The sequence below is a fragment of the Ranitomeya imitator genome, chromosome 2 (assembly GCF_032444005.1).
Source record: "Ranitomeya imitator isolate aRanImi1 chromosome 2, aRanImi1.pri, whole genome shotgun sequence".
NCBI lineage: Eukaryota > Metazoa > Chordata > Amphibia > Anura > Dendrobatidae > Ranitomeya > Ranitomeya imitator.
The window spans coordinates 554,291,199-554,318,709 of record NC_091283.1 but is presented as its reverse complement, the minus strand read 5'-3'; the positions used below and the strand labels follow the sequence as shown (position 1 = coordinate 554,318,709).

General features: G+C 46.6%; 1 protein-coding gene across 2 annotated transcripts in view; it reads right to left on the bottom strand.

Annotated features, from left to right (window-relative positions):
* LOC138664932 (deoxynucleoside triphosphate triphosphohydrolase SAMHD1-like) overlaps window positions 1-27,511 on the bottom strand; it is a 415,941-nt gene that overhangs the window by 106,737 nt on the left and 281,693 nt on the right. For both annotated transcript variants that reach the window (XM_069751981.1, XM_069751982.1), the window contains exon 10: window positions 26,439-26,554. In XM_069751981.1, coding sequence (XP_069608082.1) covers window positions 26,439-26,554 — 116 coding nt within the window. The remainder of the gene's footprint in view (window positions 1-26,438; window positions 26,555-27,511) is intronic.

The window sequence follows — 27,511 nt, the reverse complement described above, 5'->3', positions numbered from 1 at the left end:
CTGCGGAATCCGCACAAAGAATTGACATGCTGCGGAAAATACAACGCAGCGTTTCCGCGCGGTATTTTCCGCACCATGGGCACAGCGGATTTGGTTTCCATATGTTTACATGGTACTGTAAACCTGATGGAACACTGCTGCGGATCCGCAGCCAAATCCGCACCGTGTGCACATAGCCTAATTCTAAAGGATCTAACGGATCCGCAGCAGTTTCCCATGAGTTTACAGTTCAATGTAAACATATGGTAAACAAAAATCGCTGTACACATGCTGCGGAAAAACTGCACGGAAACGCAGCGGTTTACATTCCGCAGCATGTCACTTCTTTGTGCGGATTCCGCAGCGGTTTTACATCTGCTCAAATAGAAAATCGCAATTGTAAAACCGCAGTGAAATGCGCAGAAAAAACGTGGTAAATCTGCCATAAATCTGCAGCGGATTAGCACTGCGGATTTATCAAATCCGCAGCGGAAAAATCCGCAGAGGACCAGAATACGTGTGCACATACCGAAACCCTAACCCTAGCCCTAACCCTAGCCCTAACCCTATTCTAACATTAGTGGAAAAAAAAAAAAATTCTTTATTTTTTTATTGTCCCTACCTAGGGGGGTGACAAAGGGGGGGGGGGGGTGTGATTTATAATTTTTTTTATTTTGACCACTGAAATATAATCTATCTCAGTGATCAAAATGCACTTTGGAACGAATCTGCCGGCCGGCAGATTCGGCGGGCGCACTGCGAATGCGCCCGCCATTTTGGAAGATGGCGGCGCCCGGGGAGAAGACGGACGGACCCCGGCAGGATCGGTAAGTATGATGGGGTGGGGAGGGGGGGGATCAGAGCATGGGGGGTGAATCGGAGCGCGGGAGGGGTGGAACGGAGCACGGGGGCGGTGGAACGGAGCACGGGGGGTGTAACGGAGCACGGGGGTGTAACGGAGCACGGGGGTGGATCGGAGTGCAGGGGGGGTGGTTGGAGCACGGGGAGGGTGATTGGAGCACGGGGGTGAGCGGACAAGAGCACGGGGGAGCGGAGCACAGGACGGAGGGGAGCCGGAGCAGTGTACCGGACAGATCGGGGGGTTGGGGGGGGCGATCGGTGGGGTGGGGGCACATTAGTGTTTCCAGCCATGGCCGATGATATTGCAGCATCGGCCATGGCTGGATTGTAATATTTCACCAGTTATAATAGGTGAAATATTACAAATCGCTCCGATTGGCAGTTTCACTTTCAACAGCCAATCAGAGCGATCGTAGCCACGGGGGGGTGAAGCCACCCCCCCTGGGCTAAACTACCACTCCCCCTGTCCCTGCAGATCGGGTGAAATGGGAGTTAACCCTTTCACCCGATCTGCAGGGACGCGATCTTTCCATGACGCCACATAGGCGTCATGGGTCGGATTGGCACCGACTTTCATGACGCCTACGTGGCGTCAAAGGTCATGAAGGGGTTAATGAAATTGGCTCATCTTTCCATTACCACCACTAGAAATGTACGCCATCCTGGGGTGGGCATGCATTTCTGGCATAATTTAACCCCTTAACGACCGTCAATACGCCTTTTAACGGCGGCAGTTAAGGGTACTTAAACCACAGTGCCGCTTTTTAACGGTGCTGAGGTTTAAGTGTATAGTGCACCCCAGCGTCGGAATTTATCTGGGGGTCTCGGCTACCGCGGGCAGCTGAGACCACAGAGAACATGATTCTGGTTGGTTTTTACTAACCCCGGTGTTGTGATCACCGTTATTAACGGTATAACGGTGACCGCAAAAAAAAAAGTCAGATTTTCCATTTAATTTCTCTCCTCTGATGTGATTGCACGTCACAGGTCAGAGAAATAGGGTCCCCCAGTCCCGCGATCACCCCCCAGTACCTCTGGTGTCCAGGCATCCCCATGTGCAGTCCCCCAGGCCACCGACATCTGCTTCCGGGAGAAAATGGTGGGCGCATACACAGTGCACCCGCCGAGATCTGCTGGCCGGCACTTGGCAACAATAGGAAATTTTTCCTATTGGTTCATTTATCACAGTGATCAAAATAAAAAAAATAGTAAATAACCCCCCACCTTTATCACCCCCTTAGTTAGGAAAAAGTAATGAAATAAAAAAAATGTATTTCCATTTTTCCATTAGGGTTAGAGTTGGGCTAAAGTGAGTTGGGCTAAAGTTAGAGTTAGGATTGGGCTAAAGTGAGTTGGGCTAAGGCTAGGGCTATGGTTAGGGTTGGGGTTAGGATTGGGGTTAGGGGTGTGTTAGGGTTAGGTTTCTGGTTAGGGTTATGGTTGGGATTAGGGTTAGGGGTGTGTTGGGGTTACGTTTGTGGTTTGATTTATGGTTGGGGTTAGGTGTGTGTTGGTGTCAGGGTTAGGGTTGTAGTTAGAATTGGGGGTTTTCCACTGATAGGTATGCAGCGCCCCAGAGACCTGGTCATTGCAGTATGGCCCCAAGGCGAGTAGCGGTACGTCCGATGGCACTAAGGAGCTCTCCTGACCAGGTATCACCAGAACACATTACACTTCACACTCCGGCCACTAGAGGGAGAAAAAGGCTTTATTTATTGGGCCACTCCTCACACTGGTAAAACTAGGGGCTGGGGAGGAAGTTAGTCAGAAGCTGACTGGGTTGGAACCAGGCAACATCCCGTGGCAGGGGGTGTTGTGTGGAGAAGACACAGGGGGGTTCCTGTCAGGCGGTGTCCTAAGAAAGAGACAAGAGGGGAAGAATATTGTGGAACAGTCTAAATGAGATCAGCACAAAGGAGAGCCAGTAAGAGTCGTGCCGAGAGAGGAAGGCAACATTTTACTGAGGCGCGTAGTCGGTGGCCGGATCACCGTAGGAGTAACTGACTTCAGGCCTTACTTCAAATTCCGCTGGACAGTTAATTATAGGTTGGCTGTCTACCTTCTATACCTACGAAGACATAGGGGGCAACATTGGGAGAGGGGCGTCTCTAGGGTCCCGGAAGACCTCCAAGCCTTCCCGTCAAACGGGTGGCGTCCTAGCCATACTTTATCTAGGGGACGTTAGAAACTAGCAACATCTGGAACCAAAGAACGAGAGAGAGGAAGCTGTGGAGAACGAACGAACGAACGAGAGCAGCAGTTGTGAGGACTATCTCGAATGCTCAGCAGGGTAGGACTACAACACACAGGCGCTATTGGTAGGCAACGATTTCCATCTGCGAAGGAAACTCTGGATGTGCCCATCGGACCGGCCGGTCTCTGATAGCCCGGTTGAACGTGCTCTGGACTGAGTGTACTGAAGCCTTCAGTAAAAGGTAAAGAGACTGCAACCCTGTGTCCTCATTATTGCCTGCACCTCACACCATCACCATCTACCTTACTGGGAAGCCCTGGGGACATACTTCACCTGTGGGAAGGTATACCATCCGGCTGCTATTCCATCACCCCAGCGGACCCCACAGCAGCGTCAGTCACTCTGACCGAGCACCACAGGTGGCGTCACGAACTCCTGACAGACTGTACTACCACTTTCATTGGAGGCCCCTTAGCAGGGTCGCGGACCGGGTTTAGCCACCGTGAAAGCCTCAGAACCGAACCAGAGAGGCCCGGTACCGAAACGTCGTGTGTTATGATAAGGTAATTCAGTACCACAATGGACATAGAGGTCAGAACACATACAGTGACCTGACAATAACCCAAAAACATAGAACGAGCTCTGAGACGTGGGAACTCTGCTGACCGCAATCCCTAATCCTCTCCAACCACACTAGAGGCAGCCGTGGATTGCGCCTAACGCTCCCTATGCAACTCGGCACAGCCTGAGAAACTAGCTAGCCTGAAGATAGAAAATAAGCCTACCTTGCCTCAGAGAAATACCCCAAAGGAAAAGGCAGCCCCCACATATAATGACTGTGAGTTAAGATGAAAAGACAAATGTAGAGATGAAATAGATTTAGCAAAGTGAGGCCCGACTTTCTGAACAGAGCGAGGATAGGAAAGGTAACTTTGCGGTCAACACAAAACCCTACAAAAACCACGCAAGGGGGGCAAAAAGACCCTCCGTACCTAACTAACGGCATGGAGGTACACCCTCTGCGTCCCAGAGCTTCCAGCAAGCAGGAAAAAACAAAAAGACAAGCTGGACAGAAAAAACAGCAAACAAAATAGCAAAGCGGAACTTAGCTATGCAGAGCAGCAGGCCACAGGAACGATCCAGGAGGAAACAGGTCCAATACTAGAACATTGACTGGAGGCCAGGATCAAAGCACTAGGTGGAGTTAAATAGAGCAGCACCTAACGACTTCACCACATCACCTGAGGAAGGAAACTCAGAAGCCGCAGTACCACTTTCCTCCACCAACGGAAGCTCACAGAGAGAATCAGCCGAAGTACCACTTGTGACCACAGGAGGGAGCTCTGCCACAGAATTCACAACAGTACCCCCCCTTGAGGAGGGGTCACCGAACCCTCACCAGAGCCCCCAGGACGACCAGGATGAGCTATATGAAAGGCACGAACAAGATCGGGAGCATGGACATCAGAGGCAAAGACCCAGGAATTATCTTCCTGAGCATAACCCTTCCACTTAACCAGATACTGGAGTTTCCGTCTTGAAACACGAGAATCCAAAATCTTCTCCACAATATACTCCAACTCCCCCTCCACCAAAAGCGGGGCAGGAGGATCAATAGATGGAACCATAGGTGCCACGTATCTCCGCAACAATGACCTATGGAATACGTTATGTATGAAAAAAGAATCTGGAAGGGTCAGACGAAGAGACACAGGATTAAGAACCTCAGAAATCCTATACGGACCAATGAAACGAGGTTTAAACTTAGGAGAGGAAACCTTCATAGGAATATGACGAGAAGATAACCAAACCAAATCCCCAACACGAAGTCGGGGACCCACACAGCGTCTGCGATTAGCGAAACGTTGAGCCTTCTCCTGGGACAAGGTCAAATTGTCCACTACATGAGTCCAAATCTGCTGCAACCTGTCCACCACAGTATCCACACCAGGACAGTCCGAAGACTCAACCTGCCCTGAAGAGAAACGAGGATGGAACCCAGAGTTGCAGAAAAATGGCGAAACCAAGGTAGCCGAGCTGGCCCGATTATTAAGGGCGAACTCAGCCAAAGGCAAAAAGGACACCCAGTCATCCTGATCAGCAGAAACAAAGCATCTCAGATATGTTTCCAAGGTCTCATTGGTTCGTTCGGTCTGGCCATTAGTCTGAGGATGGAAAGCCGAGGAAAAAGACAAGTCAATGCCCATCCTACCACAAAAGGCTCGCCAAAACCTCGAAACAAACTGGGAACCTCTGTCAGAAACGATATTCTCTGGAATGCCATGTAAACGAACCACATGCTGGAAGAACAATGGCACCAAATCAGAGGAGGAAGGTAATTTAGACAAGGGTACCAAATAGACCATCTTAGAGAAGCGATCACAGACCACCCAAATGACTGACATCTTTTGAGAGACGGGAAGATCTGAAATAAAATCCATAGAGATATGTGTCCAAGGCCTCTTCGGGACCGGCAAGGGCAAAAGCAACCCACTGGCACGAAAACAGCAGGGCTTAGCCCGAGCACAAATCCCACAGGACTGCACAAAAGTATGCACATCCAGCGACAGAGATGGCCACCAAAAGGATCTAGCCACTAACTCTCTGGTACCAAAGATTCCAGGATGACCAGCCAACACCGAACAATGAACCTCAGAGATAACTTTATTCGTCCACCTATCAGGGACAAACAGTTTCTCCGCTGGGCAACGATCAGGTTTATTAGCCTGAAATTTTTGCAGCACCCGCTGCAAATCAGGGGAGATGGCAGACACAATTACTCCCTCTTTGAGGATACCCGCCAACTCAGATAAACCCGGAGAGTCGGGCACAAAACTCCTAGACAGAGCATCCGCCTTCACATTTTTAGAGCCCGAAAGGTACGAAATCACAAAGTCAAAACGGGCAAAAAACAGCGACCAACGAGCCTGTCTAGGATTCAACCGCTTGGCAGACTCGAGATAAGTCAAGTTCTTATGATCAGTCAAGACCACCACGCGATGCTTAGCTCCTTCAAGCCAATGACGCCACTCCTCGAATGCCCACTTCATGGCCAGCAACTCTCGATTGCCCACATCATAATTTCGCTCAGCAGGCGAAAACTTCCTGGAAAAGAAGGCGCATGGTTTCATCACCGAGCAATCAGAACTTCTCTGCGACAAAACAGCCCCTGCTCCAATCTCAGAAGCATCAACCTCGACCTGGAACGGAAGCGAAACATCTGGTTGACACAACACAGGGGCAGAAGAAAAACGACGCTTCAACTCTTGAAAAGCTTCCACAGCAGCAGAAGACCAATTGACCACATCAGCACCCTTCTTGGTCAAATCGGTCAATGGTTTAGCAATGCTAGAAAAATTGCAGATGAAGCGACGATAAAAATTAGCAAAGCCCAGGAACTTTTGCAGACTTTTCAGAGATGTCGGCTGAGTCCAATCATGGATGGCTTGGACCTTAACAGGGTCCATCTCGATAGTAGAAGGGGAAAAGATGAACCCCAAAAATGAAACCTTCTGAACACCAAAGAGACACTTTGATCCCTTCACAAACAAAGAATTAGCACGCAGGACCTGAAACACCGTTCTGACCTGCTTCACATGAGACTCCCAATCATCCGAGAAGATCAAAATGTCATCCAAGTACACAATCAGGAATTTATCCAGGTACTCTCGGAAGATGTCATGTATAAAGGACTGAAACACTGATGGAGCATTGGCAAGTCCGAATGGCATTACTAGATACTCAAAATGGCCCTCGGGCATATTAAATGCAGTTTTCCATTCATCGCCTCGCTTAATACGCACAAGATTATACGCACCACGAAGATCTATCTTGGTGAACCAACTAGCCCCCTTAATCCGAGCAAACAAATCAGATAACAACGGCAAGGGGTACTGAAATTTAACCATGATCTTATTTAGAAGGCGGTAATCTAAACAAGGTCTCAGTGAACCATCCTTCTTGGCTACAAAAAAGAACCCTGCTCCTAATGGCGACGATGACGGGCGACTATGCCCTTTCTCCAAGGACTCCTTCACATAACTCCGCATAGCGGCGTGCTCAGGCACAGATAAATTAAACAGTCGACCTTTTGGGAATTTACTACCAGGAATCAAATCGATAGCACAATCACAATCCCTATGCGGAGGTAGGGTATCGGACTTGGGCTCATCAAATACATCCCGGTAATCAGACAAGAACTCTGGAACCTCAGAAGGGGTGGATGACGAAATAGTCAGAAATGGGACATCACCATGTACCCCCTGACAACCCCAGCTGGACACAGACATGGATTCCCAATCTAATACTGGATTATGGACTTGTAGCCATGGCAACCCCAACACGACCACATCATGCAGATTATGCAACACCAGAAAGCGAATAACCTCCTGATGTGCAGGAGACATGCACATGGTCAGCTGGGTCCAGTACTGAGGCTTATTCTTGGCCAAAGGCGTAGCATCAATTCCTCTCAATGGAATAGGACACTGCAAGGGCTCCAAGAAAAACCCACAACGCCTAGCATACTCCAAGTCCATCAAATTCAGGGCAGCACCTGAATCCACAAATGCCATGACAGAATACGATGACAAAGAGCAGATCAAGGTAACGGACAGAAGAAATTTTGACTGTACCGTACCAATGGTGGCAGACCTAGCGAACCGCTTAGTGCGCTTAGGACAATCAGAGATAGCATGAGTGGAATCACCACAGTAGAAACACAGCCCATTCAGATGTCTGTGTTCTTGCCGTTCAACTCTGGTTAAAGTCCTATCGCACTGCATAGGCTCAGGTTTAAGCTCAGGTAATACCGCCAAATGGTGCACAGATTTACACTCACGCAAGCGTCGACCGATCTGAATGGCTAAAGACATAGACTCATTCAGACCAGCAGGCATAGGAAATCCCACCATGACATCCTTAAGGGCTTCAGAGAGACCTTTTCTGAAAATAGCTGCGAGCGCACCTTCATTCCATTGAGTGAGTACGGACCACTTTCTAAATTTCTGACAATATACCTCTATCTCATCCTGACCCTGACACAGAGCCAGCAAATTTTTCTCTGCCTGATCCACTGAATTAGGTTCATCGTACAGCAATCCGAGCGCCAGGAAAAACGCATCGATATTACTTAATGCAGGATCTCCTGACGCAAGAGAAAATGCCCAGTCCTGAGGGTCGCCACGTAAAAAAGAAATAATGATCCTAACTTGTTGAACTGGGTCACCAGAGGAGCGAGGTTTCAAAGCCAGAAATAGTTTACAATTATTTTTGAAACTCAGAAATTTAGTTCTATCTCCAAAAAACAAATCAGGAATAGGAATTCTCGGTTCTAACATAGAATTCTGAACCACAAAGTCTTGAATATTTTGTACTCTTGCCGTGAGCTGATCCACACATGAAGACAGACCTTTAATGTCCATCGCTACACCTGTGTCCTGAACCACCCAAATGTCTAGGGGAAAAAAAAGGCAAAACACAGTGCAGAGAAAAAAAAATGGTCTCAGAACTTCTTTTTTCCTTCTATTGAGAATCATTAGTACTTTGGGCCTCCAGTACTGTTATGATAAGGTAATTCAGTACCACAATGGACATAGAGGTCAGAACACATACAGTGACCTGACAATAACCCAAAAACATAGAACGAGCTCTGAGACGTGGGAACTCTGCTGACCGCAATCCCTAATCCTCTCCAACCACACTAGAGGCAGCCGTGGATTGCGCCTAACGCTCCCTATGCAACTCGGCACAGCCTGAGAAACTAGCTAGCCTGAAGATAGAAAATAAGCCTACCTTGCCTCAGAGAAATACCCCAAAGGAAAAGGCAGCCCCCACATATAATGACTGTGAGTTAAGATGAAAAGACAAACGTAGAGATGAAATAGATTTAGTAAAGTGAGGCCCGACTTTCTGAACAGAGCGAGGATAGGAAAGGTAACTTTGCGGTCAACACAAAACCCTACAAAAACCACGCAAAGGGGGCAAAAAGACCCTCCGTACCGAACTAACGGCACGGAGGTACACCCTCTGCGTCCCAGAGCTTCCAGCAAGCAGGAAAAAACAAAAAGACAAGCTGGACAGAAAAAACAGCAAACAAAATAGCAAAGCGGAACTTAGCTATGCAGAGCAGCAGGCCACAGGAACGATCCAGGAGGAAACAGGTCCAATACTAGAACATTGACTGGAGGCCAGGATCAAAGCACTAGGTGGAGTTAAATAGAGCAGCACCTAACGACTTCACCACATCACCTGAGGAAGGAAACTCAGAAGCCGCAGTACCACTTTCCTCCACCAATGGAAGCTCACAGAGAGAATCAGCCGAAGTACCACTTGTGACCACAGGAGGGAGCTCTGCCACAGAATTCACAACAGTCGTGGCCCTGTGTCTGGGGGCGCTCCAACTTGGCGTCACGAACAGGATCGTACTTAAGCCTGAAGAATCGGGTCATGTGTGCCTTGGAACTGTGATTTATTGCAAGGACTGTTTGTTGCTATCTGCCGCAAGTTTCCCGCCAAAACCACCGCCATTGCTGCGCCACGAGGAGCGCAGGAGAAGAAGGAGGGAGTGCCATGGGAGGAGACTATCAAAGTGGCGCCAGGAGTGCTGACCGCCCCCTCCGATTGCTGTTGCGGGAGGACGATCTGCCCCGAAGTAGAGGAGAACCGCCCCCTGATTTGCAACGGCGGGAACCAAGACCAGAGAGAGCTCGACTTCCAGAAAATGGAGGAGCCGCGTGGGAGTGCCGTTGCCGATCCCGGAGAGGGGATGACGAACAAAGAGTGCCCGAGCGGCGGAGAAGTGATCCTGGCCTGTCCCCGTCAGCCGGAGGAGGATCCAGATTTCTTGGAGACGCAGGCGGAGGAGTCGAGTCAGTCGACCCCGAGTGTGGAGCCGGTCGATGCGAAGCTATGGAGATCAGAGCTGCCGCCGAGGGCCGCGTCGGGGGAACCACAGTGCGAGCCGCCGCCGACTCCAGCGGCCTTGTCAACGGAACCGATCGGCATCGGTGGACCCATGGCAGATGGAGGTACGGAAAACGCCCCTGCCCTCAAGACCGCTCCGTTTCCCGCGATAGCTCCCCATCCTGACAGTGATCCGTTCCCTACCCCTGTGCTGGTGGCCGTAACCCCCGGTACCCTGGAGAGGCTGGTGCCTCCGCTACCGACCACTATGGGGATACCACTGTGCGTAAGCACCGAGGGGGTGATTTTCCAATGGGACAACCCGAGGATGGGGCCCGACGGAACCAGGCAGGAGGGTACTAGTATCGCTGTGCTCACCTGGGAGCAGTATAAACAATGCCTGATTTTACACTGGAAAGACCGACAAGAGATAGAACAAAGTGACCCACCGAAAGTACCAGAACCAAAGACAGGACGCAGTAAAGGAAGTCCGGTAAAGCGGGGAACTGTGGAAGCCTTTTACCCAAAGCGGGGTTGGGGCTATATACAGGAACCGGGACTACCGACGGAAGTCTTCTTTACTAGCTACAACGTGAAGACCCCACGCCGCAATGGATGGGATAACCAACTACTGTATCATGGGGATCAGGTGATGCACACCCGCTATCGGAGCGCGCAGGGATGGTGCACCCGGAATGTGCACTGATGTGAACCGGTAGTGGTGCCACCTGCAGCCCCGACTACGACTACCTCGGATTTGACGAATTCCACCCCTGTCCCCACAGTATGCATTATCACCGCTGCGGAACTTGCAACCCAAGCCGACATTCGGATTCATACTCCGGGTGACCTGGCCGCACCCGAGCGACGAAAGCCCAACAATGACACCACAACAGGCGAGAACACGGAACCGGGACTCCCGATGGATGCCTTGCAACCTACTATAGAAATAAACCTCGGAGACCTGAAATGTGTACATAGTTACTTAACTGTTTCCTGCCGTTGCTGCTTTAAAACCCATCCAGGGTTAACTCCTAGGGATCCCTTTGTTGACCCGGGATCCCTACTGCTTTTCTTCTGTTTTTTCTATGTTGCACACGTTCATCATTGTTAAAGACTGCCGAATCATGGACGGTGAATGATTCACAAACTGGTCTTGTAAATAGCTGCACCTTTTTAAAGGTGCCCCCTACTGGTTTTATAAGTCAAAGAAGACTTTGCGAAGACTTTGCGAAGACTTTGTGAAGACTTGCTGCAGAAGGACTTGCTTGCTGAAAAGAGAATCTGCACAGAGACTTGGGTCCCTCTTAAAGGGAATGTTTGATGATTGTTTTACTAAAACGTTAATAATGTTGAGGGATTTAGAAAGTTTTGATAATGTTAATAAAGATTGAGGACAGGAACGTGAAGTGAATCCGTAGGGGTTAGAGAAAGAGTCCTCCTAGAAGACGTAGAAAGATGGTCGGCGCAATGGCAGTAGGCTCAGCCAAGGAGCTAGGCGGTCCTGCATTGGCGAAGTGAGAATGGAAAGGAAAGTTGAGTTGTTGTAGTACTTGATAGTAGGCCTTTAGTGGGATCAGCGAACACGCCCTTAAAGGTAGAGTTAGTTAGGTGTTCCAAAAATTTGCGCTTAAGTCTTAGTAGCATACCCGGCTGGGTACCAAGAGTTATTTATGGTAATAATGTTATTTAAAAATATTTAATTGTTACTTTTGTTTGCAACGTTCAAGTGTTCTTACCTCCCATAAAGGGAAGCACCTTTTCCATTTGTTTGGTTGTAGCATCTAAAAATTTGTATGTCTTTCACTGCATTATATTGTTGTTCTTCTCACCAGTCCAGGAGTACTGGATTTAACCGGGGGGGGAGTGCAGCGCCCCAGAGACCTGGTCGTTGCAGTATGGCCCCAAGGCGAGTAGCGGTACGTCCGATGGCACTAAGGAGTTCTCCTGACCAGGTATCACCAGAACACATTACACTTCACACTCCGGCCACTAGGGGGAGAAAAAGGCTTTATTTATTGGGCCACTCCTCACACTGGTAAAACTAGGGGCTGGGGAGGAAGTTAGTCAGAAGCTGACTGGGTTGGAACCAGGCAACATCCCGTGGCAGGGGGTGTTGCAGGGAGAAGACACAGGGGGGTCCCTGTCAGGCATGGGAACCTGGCAGGTGCCTAGCAAACAGAACAGAACATTACTGAACCGCGCCTGCACACCTTGCGGCGGTGTCCTAAGAAAGAGACAAGAGGGGAAGAATATTGTGGAACAGTGTAAATGAGATCAGCACAAAGGAGAGCCAGTAAGAGTCGTGCCGAGAGAGGAAGGCAACATCTTACTGAGGCGCGTAGTCAGTGGCCGGATCACCGTAGGAGTAACTGACTTCAGGCCTTACTTCAAATTCCGCTGGACAGTTAATTATAGGTTGGCTGTCTACCTTCTACACCTACGAAGACATAGGGGGCAACATTGGGAGAGGGGCGTCTCTAGGGTCCCGGAAGACCTCCAAGCCTTCCCGTCAAACGGGTGGCGTCCTAGCCATACTTTATCTGGGGGACGTTAGAAACTAGCAACATCTGGAACCAAAGAACGAGAGAGAGAGGAAGCTGTGGAGAACGAACGAACGAGAGCAGCAGTTGTGAGGACTATCTCGAATGCTCAGCAGGGTAGGACTACAACACACAGGCGCTATTGGTAGGCAACGATTTCCATCTGCGAAGGAAACTCTGGATGTGCCCATCGGACCGGCCGGTCTCTGATAGCCCGGTTGAACGTGCTCTGGACTGAGTGTACTGAAGCCTTCAGTAAAAGGTAAAGAGACTGCAACCCTGTGTCCTCGTTATTGCCTGCACCTCACACCATCACCATCTACCTTACTGGGAAGCCCTGGGGACATACTTCACCTGTGGGAAGGTATACCATCTGGCTGCTATTCCATCACCCCAGCGGACCCCACAGCAGTGTCGGTCACTCTGACCGAGCACCACAGGTGGCGTCACGAACTCCTGACAGACTGTACTACCACTTTCATTGGACGCCCCTTAGTAGGATCGAGGACCGGGTATAGCCACCGTGTCAGCCTCAGAACCGAACCAGAGGGGCCCGGTACCGAAACGTCGTGGCCCTGTGTCTGGGGGCTCTCCAGGTACATCAGGGAGTCTCCAAACGCGACTTGGAGCCACCATTTATTCCAGCTAATTTTGCGTTCAAAAAGTAAAATGGTGCTCCCTCCCTTTTGAGTGCTGTCATTTGCCCAAACAGTGGCTTTTCCCCACATATGGGGTATTGGCATATTCGGGAGAAATCGCACAAATGTTGTGATCCATTTTCTCATTATACCCTTGTGAAAAAAAAAAAAAAAATTGGTTCCAAAGTAAATTTTTTGTGAAAAAAGTAAAATGTTCATTTTTTCCTTCCACATTGCTTTAGTTCTCGTGAAGTACCTGAAGGGTTAATAAACTTCTTGAATGTGGTTTTGCGCGCCTTGAGTGGTGCAGTTTTTAGAATGGTGTCACTTTTGGGTATTTTCTGTTATATTGACCCCTCAAAGTCACTTCAAATGTGAGGTGGTCCCTAAAAAAAATGGTTTTGTAAATTTTGTTGGAAACATTAGAAATTGCTGGTCAACTTTTAATCTTTATAACGTCCTAAAAAAAAAAGGTTTTCCAAAATTATGCTGATGTAAAGTAGACATGTGGGAATGTTACTTATTTACTATGTTGTGTGAAAACACTCTAATTTAACCCCTTAAGCCCCGAGGGTGGTTTGCACGTTAATGACCGGGCCAATTTTTACAATTCTGACCACTGTCCCTTTATGAGGTTATAACTCTGGAACGCTTCAACGGATCTTGGCGATTCTGACATTGTTTTCTCGTGACATATTGTACTTCATTTTAGTAGTAACATTTATTCGATATAACTTGCGTTTATTTGTGAAAAAAACGGAAATTTGGCGAAAATTTTGAAAATTTCGCAATTTTCCAACTTTAAATTTTTATGCCCTTAAATCACAGAGATATGTCACGCAAAATACTTAATAAGTAACATTTGCCACATGTCTCCTTTACATCAGCACAATTTTGGAACCAAAATTTTTTTTTGTTAGGGAGTTATAAGGGTTCAAAGTTGACCAGCAATTTCTCATTTTTACAACACCATTTTTTTTTAGGGACCACATCTCATTTGAAGTCATTTTGAGGGGTCTATATGATAGAAAATACCCAAGTGTGACACCATTCTAAAAACTGCACCCCTCAAGGTGCTCAAAACCACATTCAAGAAGTTTATTAACCCTTCAGGGGTTTCACAGGAATTTTTGGAATGTTTAAATAAAAATGAATATTTAACTTTTTTTCACACAAAATTTATTTCAGCTCCAATTTGTTTTATTTTACCAAGGGTAACAGGATAAAATGGATGCCAAACATTGTTGTACAATCTGTACTGAGTACGCTGATACCCCATATGTGGGGGTAAACCACTGTTTGGGCGCATGGCAGAGCTCGGAAGGGAAGGAGCGCCATTTGACTTTTAAATGCAAAATTGACAGGAATTGAGATGGGACACCATGTTGCGTTTGGAGAGCCACTGATGTGCCTAAACATTGAAACCCCCCACAAGTGACACCATTTTGGAAAGTAGACACCCTAAGGAACTTATCTAGATGTGTGGTGACCACTTTGACCCACCAATTGCTTCACAGAAGTTTATAATGCAGAGCCGTAAAAATAAAAAATCATATTTTTTCACAAAAATGATCTTTTCGCCCCCAATTTTTTATTTTCCCAAGAGTAAGAGAAGAAATTGAACCTCAAAAATTGTTGGCCAATTTGTCCTGAGTACGCTGATACCCCGTATATGGGTGTAAACCATTGTTTGGGCGTATGGCAGAGCTCGGAAGGGAAGGAGCGCCATTTTACTTTTCAATGCAAAATTGACTGGAATTGAGATGGGATGCCATGTTGCGTTTGGAGAGCCCCTGATGTGCCTAAACATTGAAATCCCCACAAGTGACACCATTTTGGAAAGTAGACCCCTTAAGGAACTTATCTAGAGGTGTGGTGAGCACTTTGACCCAACAAGTGCTTCACAGAAGTTTATAATGCAGAGCCGTAAAAATAAAAAATCATATTTTTTCACAAAAATAATCTTTTCGCCACCAATTTTTTATTTTCCCAAGGGTAAGAGAAGAAATTAGACCACAAAAGTTGTTGTGCAATTTGTCCTGAGTGCGACGATACCCCATATGTGGGGGTAAACCACTGTTTGGGCGCATGGCAGAGCTCGGAAGGAAAGGAGCGCCATTTGACTTTTCAATGCAAAATTGACTGGAATTGAGATGGGACTCCATGTTGCGTTTGGAGAGCCCCTGATGTGCCTAAACATTGGAACCCCTCACAAGTGACACCATTTTGAAAAGTAGACCCCTTAAGGAACTTATCTAGATGTGTGGTGAGCACTTTGACCCAACAAGTGCTTCACAGAAGTTTATAATGCAGAGCCGTAAAAATAAAAAATCTTATTTTTTCACAAAAATGATCTTTTCGCCCCCAATTTTTTATTTTCCCAAGGGTAAGAGAAGAAATTAGACCACAAAAGTTGTTGTGCAATTTGTCCTGAGTGCGACGATACCCCATATGTGGGGGTAAACCACTTTTTGGGTGCATAGCAGAGCTCGGAAGGGAAGGAGCGCCATTTGACTTTTCAATGCAAAATTGACTGGAATTAAGATGGGACGCCATGTTGGTTTGGAGAGCCCCTGATGTGCCTAAACATTAAAAACCCCCACAAGTGACACCATTTTGGAAACTAGACCCTCTAAGGAACTTATCTAGATGTGTTTTGAGAGCTTTGAACCCCCAAGTGTTTCACTACAGTTTATAACGCAGAGCCGTTAAAATAAATTTATTTTTTTTTCGCAAAAATTTTTTAGCCCCCAGTTTTGTATTTTCACAAGGGTAACATAATAAATTGGACCCCAAAAGTTGTTGTCCAATTTGTCCTGAGTACGCTGATACCCCATATGTGGGGGGGAACCACTGTTTGGGCGCATGGCAGAGCTCGGAAGGGAAGGAGCGCCATTTGGAATGCAGACTTAGATGGATTGGTCTGCAGGAGTCACGTTGCATTTGCAGAGCCCCTGATGTACCCAAACAGTACAAACCCCCCACAAGTGACCCCATATTAGAAACTAGACCTCCCATGGAACTTATCTAGATGTGTTGTGAGAACTTTGAACCCCTAAGTGTTTCACTACAGTTTATAACGCAGACCCGTGAAAATAAAAATTCTTTTTTTTTTCACAAAAATGATTTTTTAGCCCCCAGCTTTGTATTTTTACAAGGGTAACAGAATAAATTGGACCCCAAAAGTTGTTGTTCAATTTGTCCTGAGTACGCTGATACCCCATATGTGGGGGGGAACCACTGTTTGGGCTCATGGCAGAGCTCGGAAGGGAAGGAGCGCCATTTGGAATGCAGACTTAGATGGATTGGTCTGCAGGCGTCACGTTGCATTTGCAGAGCCCCTGATGTACCCAAACAGTAGAAACCACCCACAAGTGACCCCATATTGGAAACTAGACCTCCCATGGAACTTATCTAGATGTGTTGTGAAAACTTTGAACCCCCAAGTGTTTCACTACAGTTTACAACGCAGAGCCGTGAAAATAAAAATCCTTTTTTTTCCCACAAAAATGATTTTTAGCCCCCCAAATTTTTATTTTCCCAAGGATAACAAGAGAACTTGGACCCAAAAAGTTGTTGTCCAATTTGTCTAGAGTACGCTGATACCCCATATGTTGGGGTAAACCCCTGTTTGGGCGCACGGGAGAGCTCGGAAGTGAAGGAGCACTGTTTTACTTTTTCAATGCAGAATTGGCTGGAATTGAGATCGGACGCCATGTCGCGTTTGGAGAGCCCCTGATGTGTCTAAACAGTGGAAACCCCCCAATTATAAATGAAACCCTAATCCAAACGCACCACTAACCCTAATCCCAACTGTAACCCTAACCACACACCTAACCCAGACACACCCCTAATTCTAATCCCAACCCTAATCCCAACCGTAAATGTAATCCAAACCCTAACCCTAGCCCCAACCCTAGCCCTAACCCTAACCCTAACCGGAAAATGGAAATAAATACATTTTTTTTAATTTTATTATTTTTCCCTAAGGCTAGGTTCACATTGCGTTAGGGAAATCCGTTTAGCACTAGCGGATTGCGCTAACACAATGTCTTTTTAGGTGTCGTGTTTAGTGGTCGCGTTAACGTCCCCGCTCTGGAAGATCGGGGATCGGACCTCGGGCGCGCCGCGGACGCTGCAAGCAGCGTCTGAGGCGCGCCACAAAAGAATGGCACCTTGCTAGCGCGAGCCGAAAATGGCACGCTCTAGCGATGCGCTACACCTGAAAATCACATTGCTGTCAATGGTTGTGCTAACGGACCCGTTGCACGGCGTTAATTGTGACATTTTCGCCGTGCAACGCTGTCCGTTAGCGTTAACCCATTAACGCAATGTGAACCTAGCCTAACTAAGGGGGTGATGAAGGGGGGTTTGATTTACTTTTATAGCGAGTTTTTTAGCGGATTTTTATGATTGGCAGCCGTCACACACTAAAAGACGCTTTTTATAGCAAAAAAGTTTTTGCGTCTCCACATTTTGAGACCTATAATTTTTCCATATTTTGGTCCACAGAGTCATGTGAGGTCTTGTTTTTTGCGGGACGAGTTGACGTTTTTATCGGTTACATTTTCGGACACGTGACAGTTTTTGATCGCTTTTTATTCCGATTTTTTTGTGAGGCAGAATGACCAAAAACCAGCTATTCATGAATTTCTTTTGGGGGAGGCGTTTATACCGTTCCGCGTTTGGTAAAATTGATGAAGCAGTTTTATTCTTCGGGTCAGTACGATTACAGCGACACCTCATTTATATCATTTTTTTTATGTTTTGGCGCTTTTATACGATAAAAGCTATTTTATAGAAAAAATAATTATTTTGGCATCGCTTTATTCAGAGGACTATAACTTTTTTATTTTTTTGGTTATGATGCTATATGGCGGCTCGTTTTTTGCGGGACAAGATGACGTTTTCAGAGGTAACATGGTTATTTATATCCGTCTTTTTGATCGCGTGTTATTCCACTCTTTGTTCAGCGTTATGATAATAAAGCGTTGTTTTTTGGCTCGTTTTTTTTTTTTTTTTCTTACGGTGTTCACTGAAGGGGTTAACTAGTGGGCCAGTTTTATAGGTCGGGTCGTTACGGACGCGGCGATACTAAATATGTGTACTTTTATTGTTTTTTTGTTTTTTTTTTATGTAAAGAAATGTATTTATGGGAATAATATTTTTTTTTTTCTGCTTTATTTAGGAATTTTTTTTTTATTTTTTTTTTTACAAGTGTGGAAATTTTTTTTTTTACTTTTTCACTTTGTCCCAGGGGGGGACATCACAGATCACCGATCTGACAGTGTGCACAGCACTCTATCAGATCGGTGATCTGACATACAGCCGGGCAGGATTAGAGCTGCAGCCTGATCCTGACCCGGAAGTGCTCCCTGCAGGACCCGGATGCAGCCCGGCGGCCATTTTGGATCCGGGGACTGCAGGGAGAAGACGCTCGGTACACGGTGAGCACATCACCGTGTACCGATCGTCTCAGGGAAGCCCGCAGGGAGCCCCTTCCCTGCGCGATGCTTCCCTGCACCGCCGGCACACCGCGATCATCTTTGATCGCGGTGTGCCGGGGGTTAATGTGCCGGGAGCGGTCCGTGACCGCTCCTGGCACATAGTGCCGGATGTCAGCTGCGATAGGCAGCTGACACCCGGCCGCGATCGGCCGCGCTCCCCCCGTGAGCGCGGCCGATCGCATATGACGTACTATCCCGTCCATGGGAATTAAGTCCCAGGTCACCTGGACGGGATAGTACGTCATATGGGATTAAGGGGTTAAGGGCATAAAAATTCAAATTTTGAAAATTGGAGTCATATTGGAGAAATGTTACCATTAACATGAAGTACAATATGTCACGAAAAAACAGCCGCAGAATCAGTGGGATCCGTTGAAGCGTTCCATAGTTATAACCACATATAGTGATAGTGGTCAGAATTGTAAAAATTGGCTCTGTCACTAAGGGGTTAACCCCTTTCTGACCTTGGACATACTACCCCGTGAAGGTGAACTGGGCCTATCTGACCCTCGACGGGATAGTACGTCATAGCGATCGGCCGCGCTCACAGGGGGGGAGCGCGGCCAATCGCGGCCGGGTGTCAGCTGCCTATCGCAGCTGACATCCGGCACTATGTGCCTGGAGCGGTCACGGACCGCCCCCGGCACATTAACATCCCGGCACACCGCGATCAAACATGATCGCGGTGTGCCGGCGGTATAGGGAAGCATCGCGCAGGGAGGGGGCTCCCTGCAGGCTTCCCTGAGACCCCCGCAGCAACACGATGTGATCGCGTTGCTGCGTGGGTCTCTTACCTCCTCCTCCTTGCAGGCCCGGATCCAAGATGGCCGCGGCATCTGGGTCCTGCAGGGAGGGAGGTGGCTTCATAGCGCCTGCTCAGAGCAGACACTGTGAAGCCTGGAGCTGAGCATATCAGATCGCTGATCTGACACACTGTACAGCAAAGTGTCAGATCAGCGATCTTAAGGTACCTTCACACTGAACAACTTAACAACGATATCGCTAGCGATCCGCAACGTTGCAGCGTCCTGGATAGCGATATCGTTGTGTTTGACACGCCGCAGCGATCTGGATCCTGCTGTGACATCGTTGGTCGGAGCAGAAAGGCCAGAACTTTATTTCGTCGCTGGATCTCCCGCAGACATCGCTGAATCGGCGTGTGTGACGCCGATTCAGCGATGTATTCACTGGTAACCAGGGTAAACATTGGGTTACTAAGCGCAGGGCCGCGCTTAGTAACCCGATATTTACCCTGGTTACCAGTGTAAATGTAAAAAAAAAAAAACACTACATACTTACATTCCGGTGTCTGTCGCGTCCCCCGGCATTCTGCTTCCCTGCACTGTCAGCGCCGGCTGGCCGTAAAGCAAAGCACAGCGGTGACGTCACGGCTCTGCTTTACGGCCGGCGCTTACGGTGCAGGGAAGCAGAACGCTGGGGGACGCAACAGACACTGGAATGTAAGTATGTAGTGTTTTTTTTTTTTTTTTACATTTACACTGGTAACCAGGGTAAACATCGGCCCTGCGCTTAGTAACCCGATGTTTACCCTGGTTACCCGGGGACTTCGGAATCTTTGGTCGCTGGAGAGCTGTCACACAGACAGCGACGCTGCAGCGATCGGCATCGTTGTCTAGATCGCTGCAGCGTCGCTAAATTTGACGGTACCTTTACACTATAACATGATGCCCCCCCCCGGGCAATGTTATAGTGTAAAAAAAAAAAATATTCCAATGTGTAAAAAAAAATCCCCCCCCCCAAAAAAAAATATTGTTCCTATAAATACATTTCTTTATCTAAATTTAAAAAAAAACAATGAAAGTACACATATTTAGTATCGCCGCGTCCGTAACGACCCCTCCTATAAAACTATATCACTAGTTAACCCCTTCAGTAAACACCGTAAAAAAAAACGAGGCAAAACGCTTTATTCTCATACCGCCAAACATAAAGTGGAATAACACATGATCAAAAAGACAGATACAGTGGGGCAAAAAAGTATTTAGTCAGTCAGCAATAGTGCAAGTTCCACCACTTAAAAAGATGAGAGGCGTCTGTAATTTACATCATAGGTAGACCTCAACTATGGGAGACAAACTGAGAAAAAAAAATCCAGAAAATCACATTGTCTGTTTTTTTAACATTTTATTTGCATATTATGGTGGAAAATAAGTATTTGGTCAGAAACAAACAATCAAGATTTCTGGCTCTCACAGACCTGTAACTTCTTCTTTAAGAGTCTCCTCTTTCCTCCACTCATTACCTGTAGTAATGGCACCTGTTTAAACTTGTTATTAGTATAAAAAGACACCTGTGCACACCCTCAAACAGTCTGACTCCAAACTCCACTATGGTGAAGACCAAAGAGCTGTCAAAGGACACCAGAAACAAAATTGTAGCCTTGCACCAGGCTGGGAAGACTGAATCTGCAATAGCCAACCAGCTTGGAGTGAAAAAATCAACAGTGGGAGCAATAATTAGAAAATGGAAGACATACAAGACCACTGATAATCTCCCTCGATCTGGGGCTCCACGCAAAATCCCACCCCGTGGGGTCAGAATGATCACAAGAACGGTGAGCAAAAATCCCAGAACCACGCGGGGGGACCTAGTGAATGAACTGCAGAGAGCTGGGACCAATGTAACAAGGCCTACCATAAGTAACACACTACGCCACCATGGACTCAGATCCTGCAGTGCCAGACGTGTCCCACTGCTTAAGCCAGTACATGTCCGGGCCCGTCTGAAGTTTGCTAGAGAGCATTTGGATGATCCAGAGGAGTTTTGGGAGAATGTCCTATGGTCTGATGAAACCAAACTGGAACTGTTTGGTAGAAACACAACTTGTCGTGTTTGGAGGAAAAAGAATACTGAGTTGCATCCATCAAACACCATACCTACTGTAAAGCATGGTGGTGGAAACATCATGCTTTGGGGCTGTTTCTCTGCAAAGGGGCCAGGACGACTGATCCGGGTACATGAAAGAATGAATGGGGCCATGTATCGTGAGATTTTGAGTGCAAACCTCCTTCCATCAGCAAGGGCATTGAAGATGAAACGTGGCTGGGTCTTTCAACATGACAATGATCCAAAGCACACCGCCAGGGCAACGAAGGAGTGGCTTCGTAAGAAGCATTTCAAGGTCCTGGAGTGGCCTAGCCAGTCTCCAGATCTCAACCCTATAGAAAATCTTTGGAGGGAGTTGAAAGTCCGTGTTGCCAAGCGAAAAGCCAAAAACATCACTGCTCTAGAGGAGATCTGCATGGAGGAATGGGCCAACATACCAACAACAGTGTGTGGCAACCTTGTGAAGACTTACAGAAAACGTTTGACCTCTGTCATTGCCAACAAAGGATATATTACAAAGTATTGAGATGAAATTTTGTTTCTGACCAAATACTTATTTTCCACCATAATATGCAAATAAAATGTTAAAAAAACAGACAAGGTGATTTTCTGGATTTTTTTTTCTCAGTTTGTCTCCCATAGTTGAGGTCTACCTATGATGTAAATTACAGACGCCTCTCATCTTTTTAAGTGGTGGAACTTGCACTATTGCTGACTGACTAAATACTTTTTTGCCCCACTGTATAAATAACCATGGTACCGCTGAAAACGTCATCTTGTCCCGCAAAAAACGAGCTGCCATACAGCATCATCAGCAAAAAAATAAAAAAGTTATAGTCCTCAGAATAAAGCGATGCAAAAATAATTATTTTTTCTATAAAATAGTTTTTATCCTATAAAAGCGCCAAAGCATAAAAAAAATATAAATGAGGTATCGCTGTAATGGTACTGACCCGAAGAATAAAACTGCTTTATCAATTTTACCAAATGCGGAACGGTATAAACACCTCCTCCAAAAGAAGTTCATGAATAGCTGGTTTTTGGTCATTCTGCCTCTCAAAAATCGGAATAAAAAGCGATCAAAAAATCTCACGTGCCTGAAAATGTTACCAATAAAAACGTTAACACGTCCCATCTCAATTCCTGTCAATTTTGCATTGAAAAGTCAAACGGCGCTCCTTCGCTTCCGAGCTCTGTCATGCGCCCAAACAGTGGTTTACCCCCACATATGGGGTATCGGCGTACTCAGGACAAATTGTACAACAACTTTCGGGGTCCAATTTCTTCTCTTACCCTTGGGAAAATAAAAAATTGGGGGTAAAAAATGATTTTTGTGAAAAAATATGATTTTTTATTTTTACGGTTCTGCATTGTAAACTTCTGAGAAGCACTTGGTGGGTCAAAGTGCTCACCACACCTCTAGGTAAGTTACTTAGGGGGTCTACTTTCCAAAATGGTGTCACTTGTGGGGGGTTTCAATGTTTAGGCCCATCAGTGGCTCTCCAAACGCAACATGGCGTCCGATCTCAATTCCTGTCAATTTTGCATTGAAAAGTCAAATTGCCCTCCTTCTCTTCCGAGCTCTGTCATGCGCCCAAACAGTGGTTTACCCCCACATATGGGGTATCGGCGTACTCAGGACAAATTGTACAACAACTTTTGGGGTCCATTTTCTCCTGTTACCCTTGGTAAAATAAAACAAATTGGAGCTGAAGTAAATTTTTTGTGAAAAAAAGTTAAATGTTCATTTTTATTTAAACATTCCAAAAATTCCTGTGAAACACCTGAAGGGTTAATAAACTTCTTGAATGTGGTTTTGAGCACCTTGATGGATGCAGTTTTTAGAATGGTGTCACACTTGGGTATTTTCTATCATATAGACCCCTCAAAATGACTTCAAATGAGATGTGGTCCCTAAAAAAAAATGGTGTTGTAAAAATGAGAAATTGCTGGTCAACTTTTAACCCTTATAACTCCCTAACAAAAAAAAATTTTGGTTCCAAAATTGTGCTGATGTAAAGTAGACATGTGGGAAATGTTACTTATTAAGTATTTTGTGTGACATATCTCTGTGATTTAATTGTATAAAAAGTGAAAGTTGAAAATTGTGAAATTTTCAAAATTTTTGCCAAATTTCCGTTTTTTCACAAATAAACGCAGGTAATATCAAAGAAATTTTACCACTATCATGAAGTACAATATGTCACGAGAAAACAATGTCAGAATCACCAGGATCCGTTGAAGCGTTATAACCTCATAAAAGGGACAGTGGTCAGAATTGTAAAAATTTGCCTGGTCATTGACGTGCAAACCACCCCTTAGGGCAGTCTCACACGTCCAGATAATTCCGGTACCGGAATTATCCGTGTCCGTGTGCCCGTGAATTTCTGTGGCACATCAGTGTGGCACACGTGTGCCGCCCGTGTGCCGACTGGGTACCACACGCACCGTGCAGGAGACAGTGCTAGAGATAAGCGCTGTCCCCTGCATCTGGTGCTGAAGCTGCCATTCATATCTTCTCTGCAGCAGCGTTTGCTGTAGAGAAGATATGAAAAATCCTTTTTTTTTGTTTTTTTTTGTTCGTGTTTAAAATAAAGATTCCTGTCCCCTCCCCTATGGGAGGTGGAGCCACATATTCATGATTGTAATGGGCGGCCCCACGTGACCGCTCATACAGTAGAAGGTGCGCCCAGGACAGGAAGCAGCGCCAGCGAGGGAGCCGGGTGAGTATTTTAATAACAGCGGGCGAGCGCACAGGGGGTGGGAGGGGGGTGTTGACAGGGATCTTTATTTTAAACACGAACAAAAAAAAAAAGGATTTTTCATATCTTCTCTACAGCAAACGCTGCTGCAGAGAAGATATGAATGGTGGCTTCAGCACCACGTGGGGGGACAGCGCTGTCTCCTGCACGGCACACGGACTGCACACCGACATCGTCCGTGTACGGTACGTGTTTTACATGGACCCATTGACTTTAATGGGTCCGTGTAATCCGTGCGCTCCCACGAACACTGTCATGTCTCCGTGTTTGGCACACGGAGATACGGTCCGCAAAAAATCAATGACATCTGCACTGTGTCAGTGGCTCCGGTACGTGAGGAAACTGTCACCTCACGTACCGGAGCCACTGATGTGTGAAACCGGCCTTAAATAGTTTTTCTGGTGCGAGTAATGATTAATTTGTTGTACGGGCATAGCCAAGCTCTATCCTATCCCAGCCTTTCCCACTTTGAGACAGCTGGTCAAGACTGAAGTAAAAATTCAGAAGTTGCAACATTTTTGCTTTATTTCAGGGAGTGTTAAGGTACCGTCACACTAGACGATATCGCTAGCGATCCGTGACGTTGCAGCGTCCTCGCTAGCGATATCGTCCAGTGTGACAGGCAGCAACGATCAGGCCCCTGCTGTGCTGTCGCTGGTCGGGGAAGAAAGTCCAGAACTTTATTTCGTCGCTGGACTCCCCGCAGACATCGCTGAATCGGCGTGTGTGACACCGATTCAGCGATGTCTTCACTGGTAACCAGGGTAAACATCGGGTAACTAAGCGCAGGGCCGCGCTTAGTAACCCGATGTTTACCCTGGTTACCAGCGTAAAAAAACAAACAGTACATACTCACATTCAGCTGTCTGTCCCTTGCCGTCTGGTTCCTGCACTGACTGCTGGCCGTAAAGTGAAAGCAGAGCACAGCCACAGCGGTGAGTCACCGCTGTGTGACTCACTGCTGTGCTGTGCTTTCACTTTCACTTTACGGCCAGCAGTCAGTGCAGGAACCAGACGGCAAGGGACAGACAGCTGAATGTAAGTATGTACTGTTTGTTTTTTTACGCTGGTAACCAGGGTAAACATCGGGTTACTAAGCGCGGCCCTGCGCTTAGTTACCCGATGTTTACCCTGGTTACCGGGGACCTCGGGATCGTTGGTCGCTGGAGAGCTGTCTGTGTGACAGCTCTCCAGCGACCAAACAGCGACGCTGCAGCGATCCGGATCGTTGTCGGTATCGCTGCAGCGTCGCTAAGTGTGACGGTACCTTTAAGGTACCTTCACACATAACGATATTGTTAACGATATCGTTGCTATTTGTGACGTGTTAATGAAATCGTTATGTGTGACAGCGACCAACGATCAGGCCCCTGCTGGGAGATCGTTGGTCGCTGAAGAAAGTCCAGAACTTTATTTCGTCGCTGGACTACTGCTGACATCGCTGGATCGGCATGTGTGACACCGATCCAGCGATGTCTTCACTGGTAACCAGGGTAAACATCGGGTAACTAAGCGCAGGGCCGCGCTTAGTAACCCGATGTTTACCCTGGTTACCATGCTAAAAGTAAAAAAAAACAAACAGTACATACTTACCTACAGCCGTCTTTCCTCCAGCGCTGTGCTCTGCTCTCCTCCTGTACTGTCTGTGAGCCGGAAAGCAAAGCGGTGACGTCACCGCTCTGCTTTCCGGCTCACAGCCAGTACAGGAGGAGAGCAGAGAAGCAGAGCGCAGCACTGGAGGACAGACAGCGGTAGGTAAGTATCTAGTGTTTGTTTTTTTTTACTTTTAGGATGGTAACCAGGGTAAACATCGGGTTACTAAGCGCGGCCCTGCGCTTAGTTACCCGATGTTTACCCTGGTTACCGGCATCGTTGGTCGCTGGAGAGCGGTCTGTGTGACAGCTCTCCAGCGACCAAACAGCGACGCTGCAGCGATCCGGATCGTTGTCGGTATCGCTGCAGCGTCGCTTAATGTGAAGGGGCCTTTACACCAGAAATCTTTCTAACACACTTTGATGTATTGGGCCCTCTGTTTACTGTTTTATGACTGCTTCTTGGCACAACAATACAACAGCTGTACAACCCCTTTGCTCAGAACACTGGCACACCGAGTTAAAACATAGCACAAGGCCACACGAGTGACATATAGATGTATGCTTCTAAAATCGATTATAAATCTTACCAACTACAGAAAATTAACTCACCAGTGAGCCTGGTATAGGCAGCCATGTCATCCACTGAGCCAGAGATTGAATATTTTATCCCCTTTGATCCTTCTATCTCCATAGCTTCATCAGCTTCCAATAAAGCGTCTGTAATCCTGGACCATTTAAAACAAAACATTTTATGAAGCAAAAGTAAAAAAAAACAAAAACAAAACTGCATATACTGTCATAGATTGTTGACACATAAACATTCAACTCATAAATACAGAATTCTACTGATAAGTACAGCATTTTCAGCAATTTTGCAGCCGTTAGAATTGGAATATAAGTTAAAAGAAACCTAGCAGTTGCTAAATTCTGCTCGATCCATGGGCAGCATTTATCAGACACAGGCGACATGATTTCAGCTATACATTTTCAGCTCTTAAGCACTGCAGTAGCTGGTCAAGGAAAACATAGTTTAACACCGGAGCCATTTTCCGTTTTTGCGTTTCTGTTTTTTCCTCCCCTTCTTTCGAGAGCCATAACTTTTTTATTTTTTCGTCTCTATGAGCATGTGAGGGCTTGTTTTTTGCAGGATGAGTTGAACTTTTGAACGACACCATTGGTTTTAACATATTTTGGACTGGAAAACAAGAAAAAAATTCCAAGTGTGGTGAGTGCAATCCCACTGTTGTTTTTTTTTTTTTTTACCATCTTCACTAAATGCTAAAACTGAGCTGCCATTATGATTCTCACGTCATATCGAGTTTCACAGATGCCAAACATGTATAGGTTCTGGTGACAAAAAATTCCAAAGTTTGTTAAAAAAAATAGAAAATTGCGCCATTTTCCGATACCTATAGCGTCTCCATTTTTCGTGATCTGGGGTTGGGTGAGTGCTTATTTTTTGCTCGCCGAGTTGACATTTTTATTGATACCATTTTGGTGCAGATATGATCTTTTTATCTCCTGTTATTTCATTTTAATGCAGTGCTGCGGCGAACAAAAAAAATTATTTCTGGCATTTTGACTTTTTTTTTCGTTACACCGTTTAACGATCAGGTTAATTTTTTTTTATATTGATAGATTGGGTGATTCTGAATGCGGTGATACCAAATATGTGTATATTT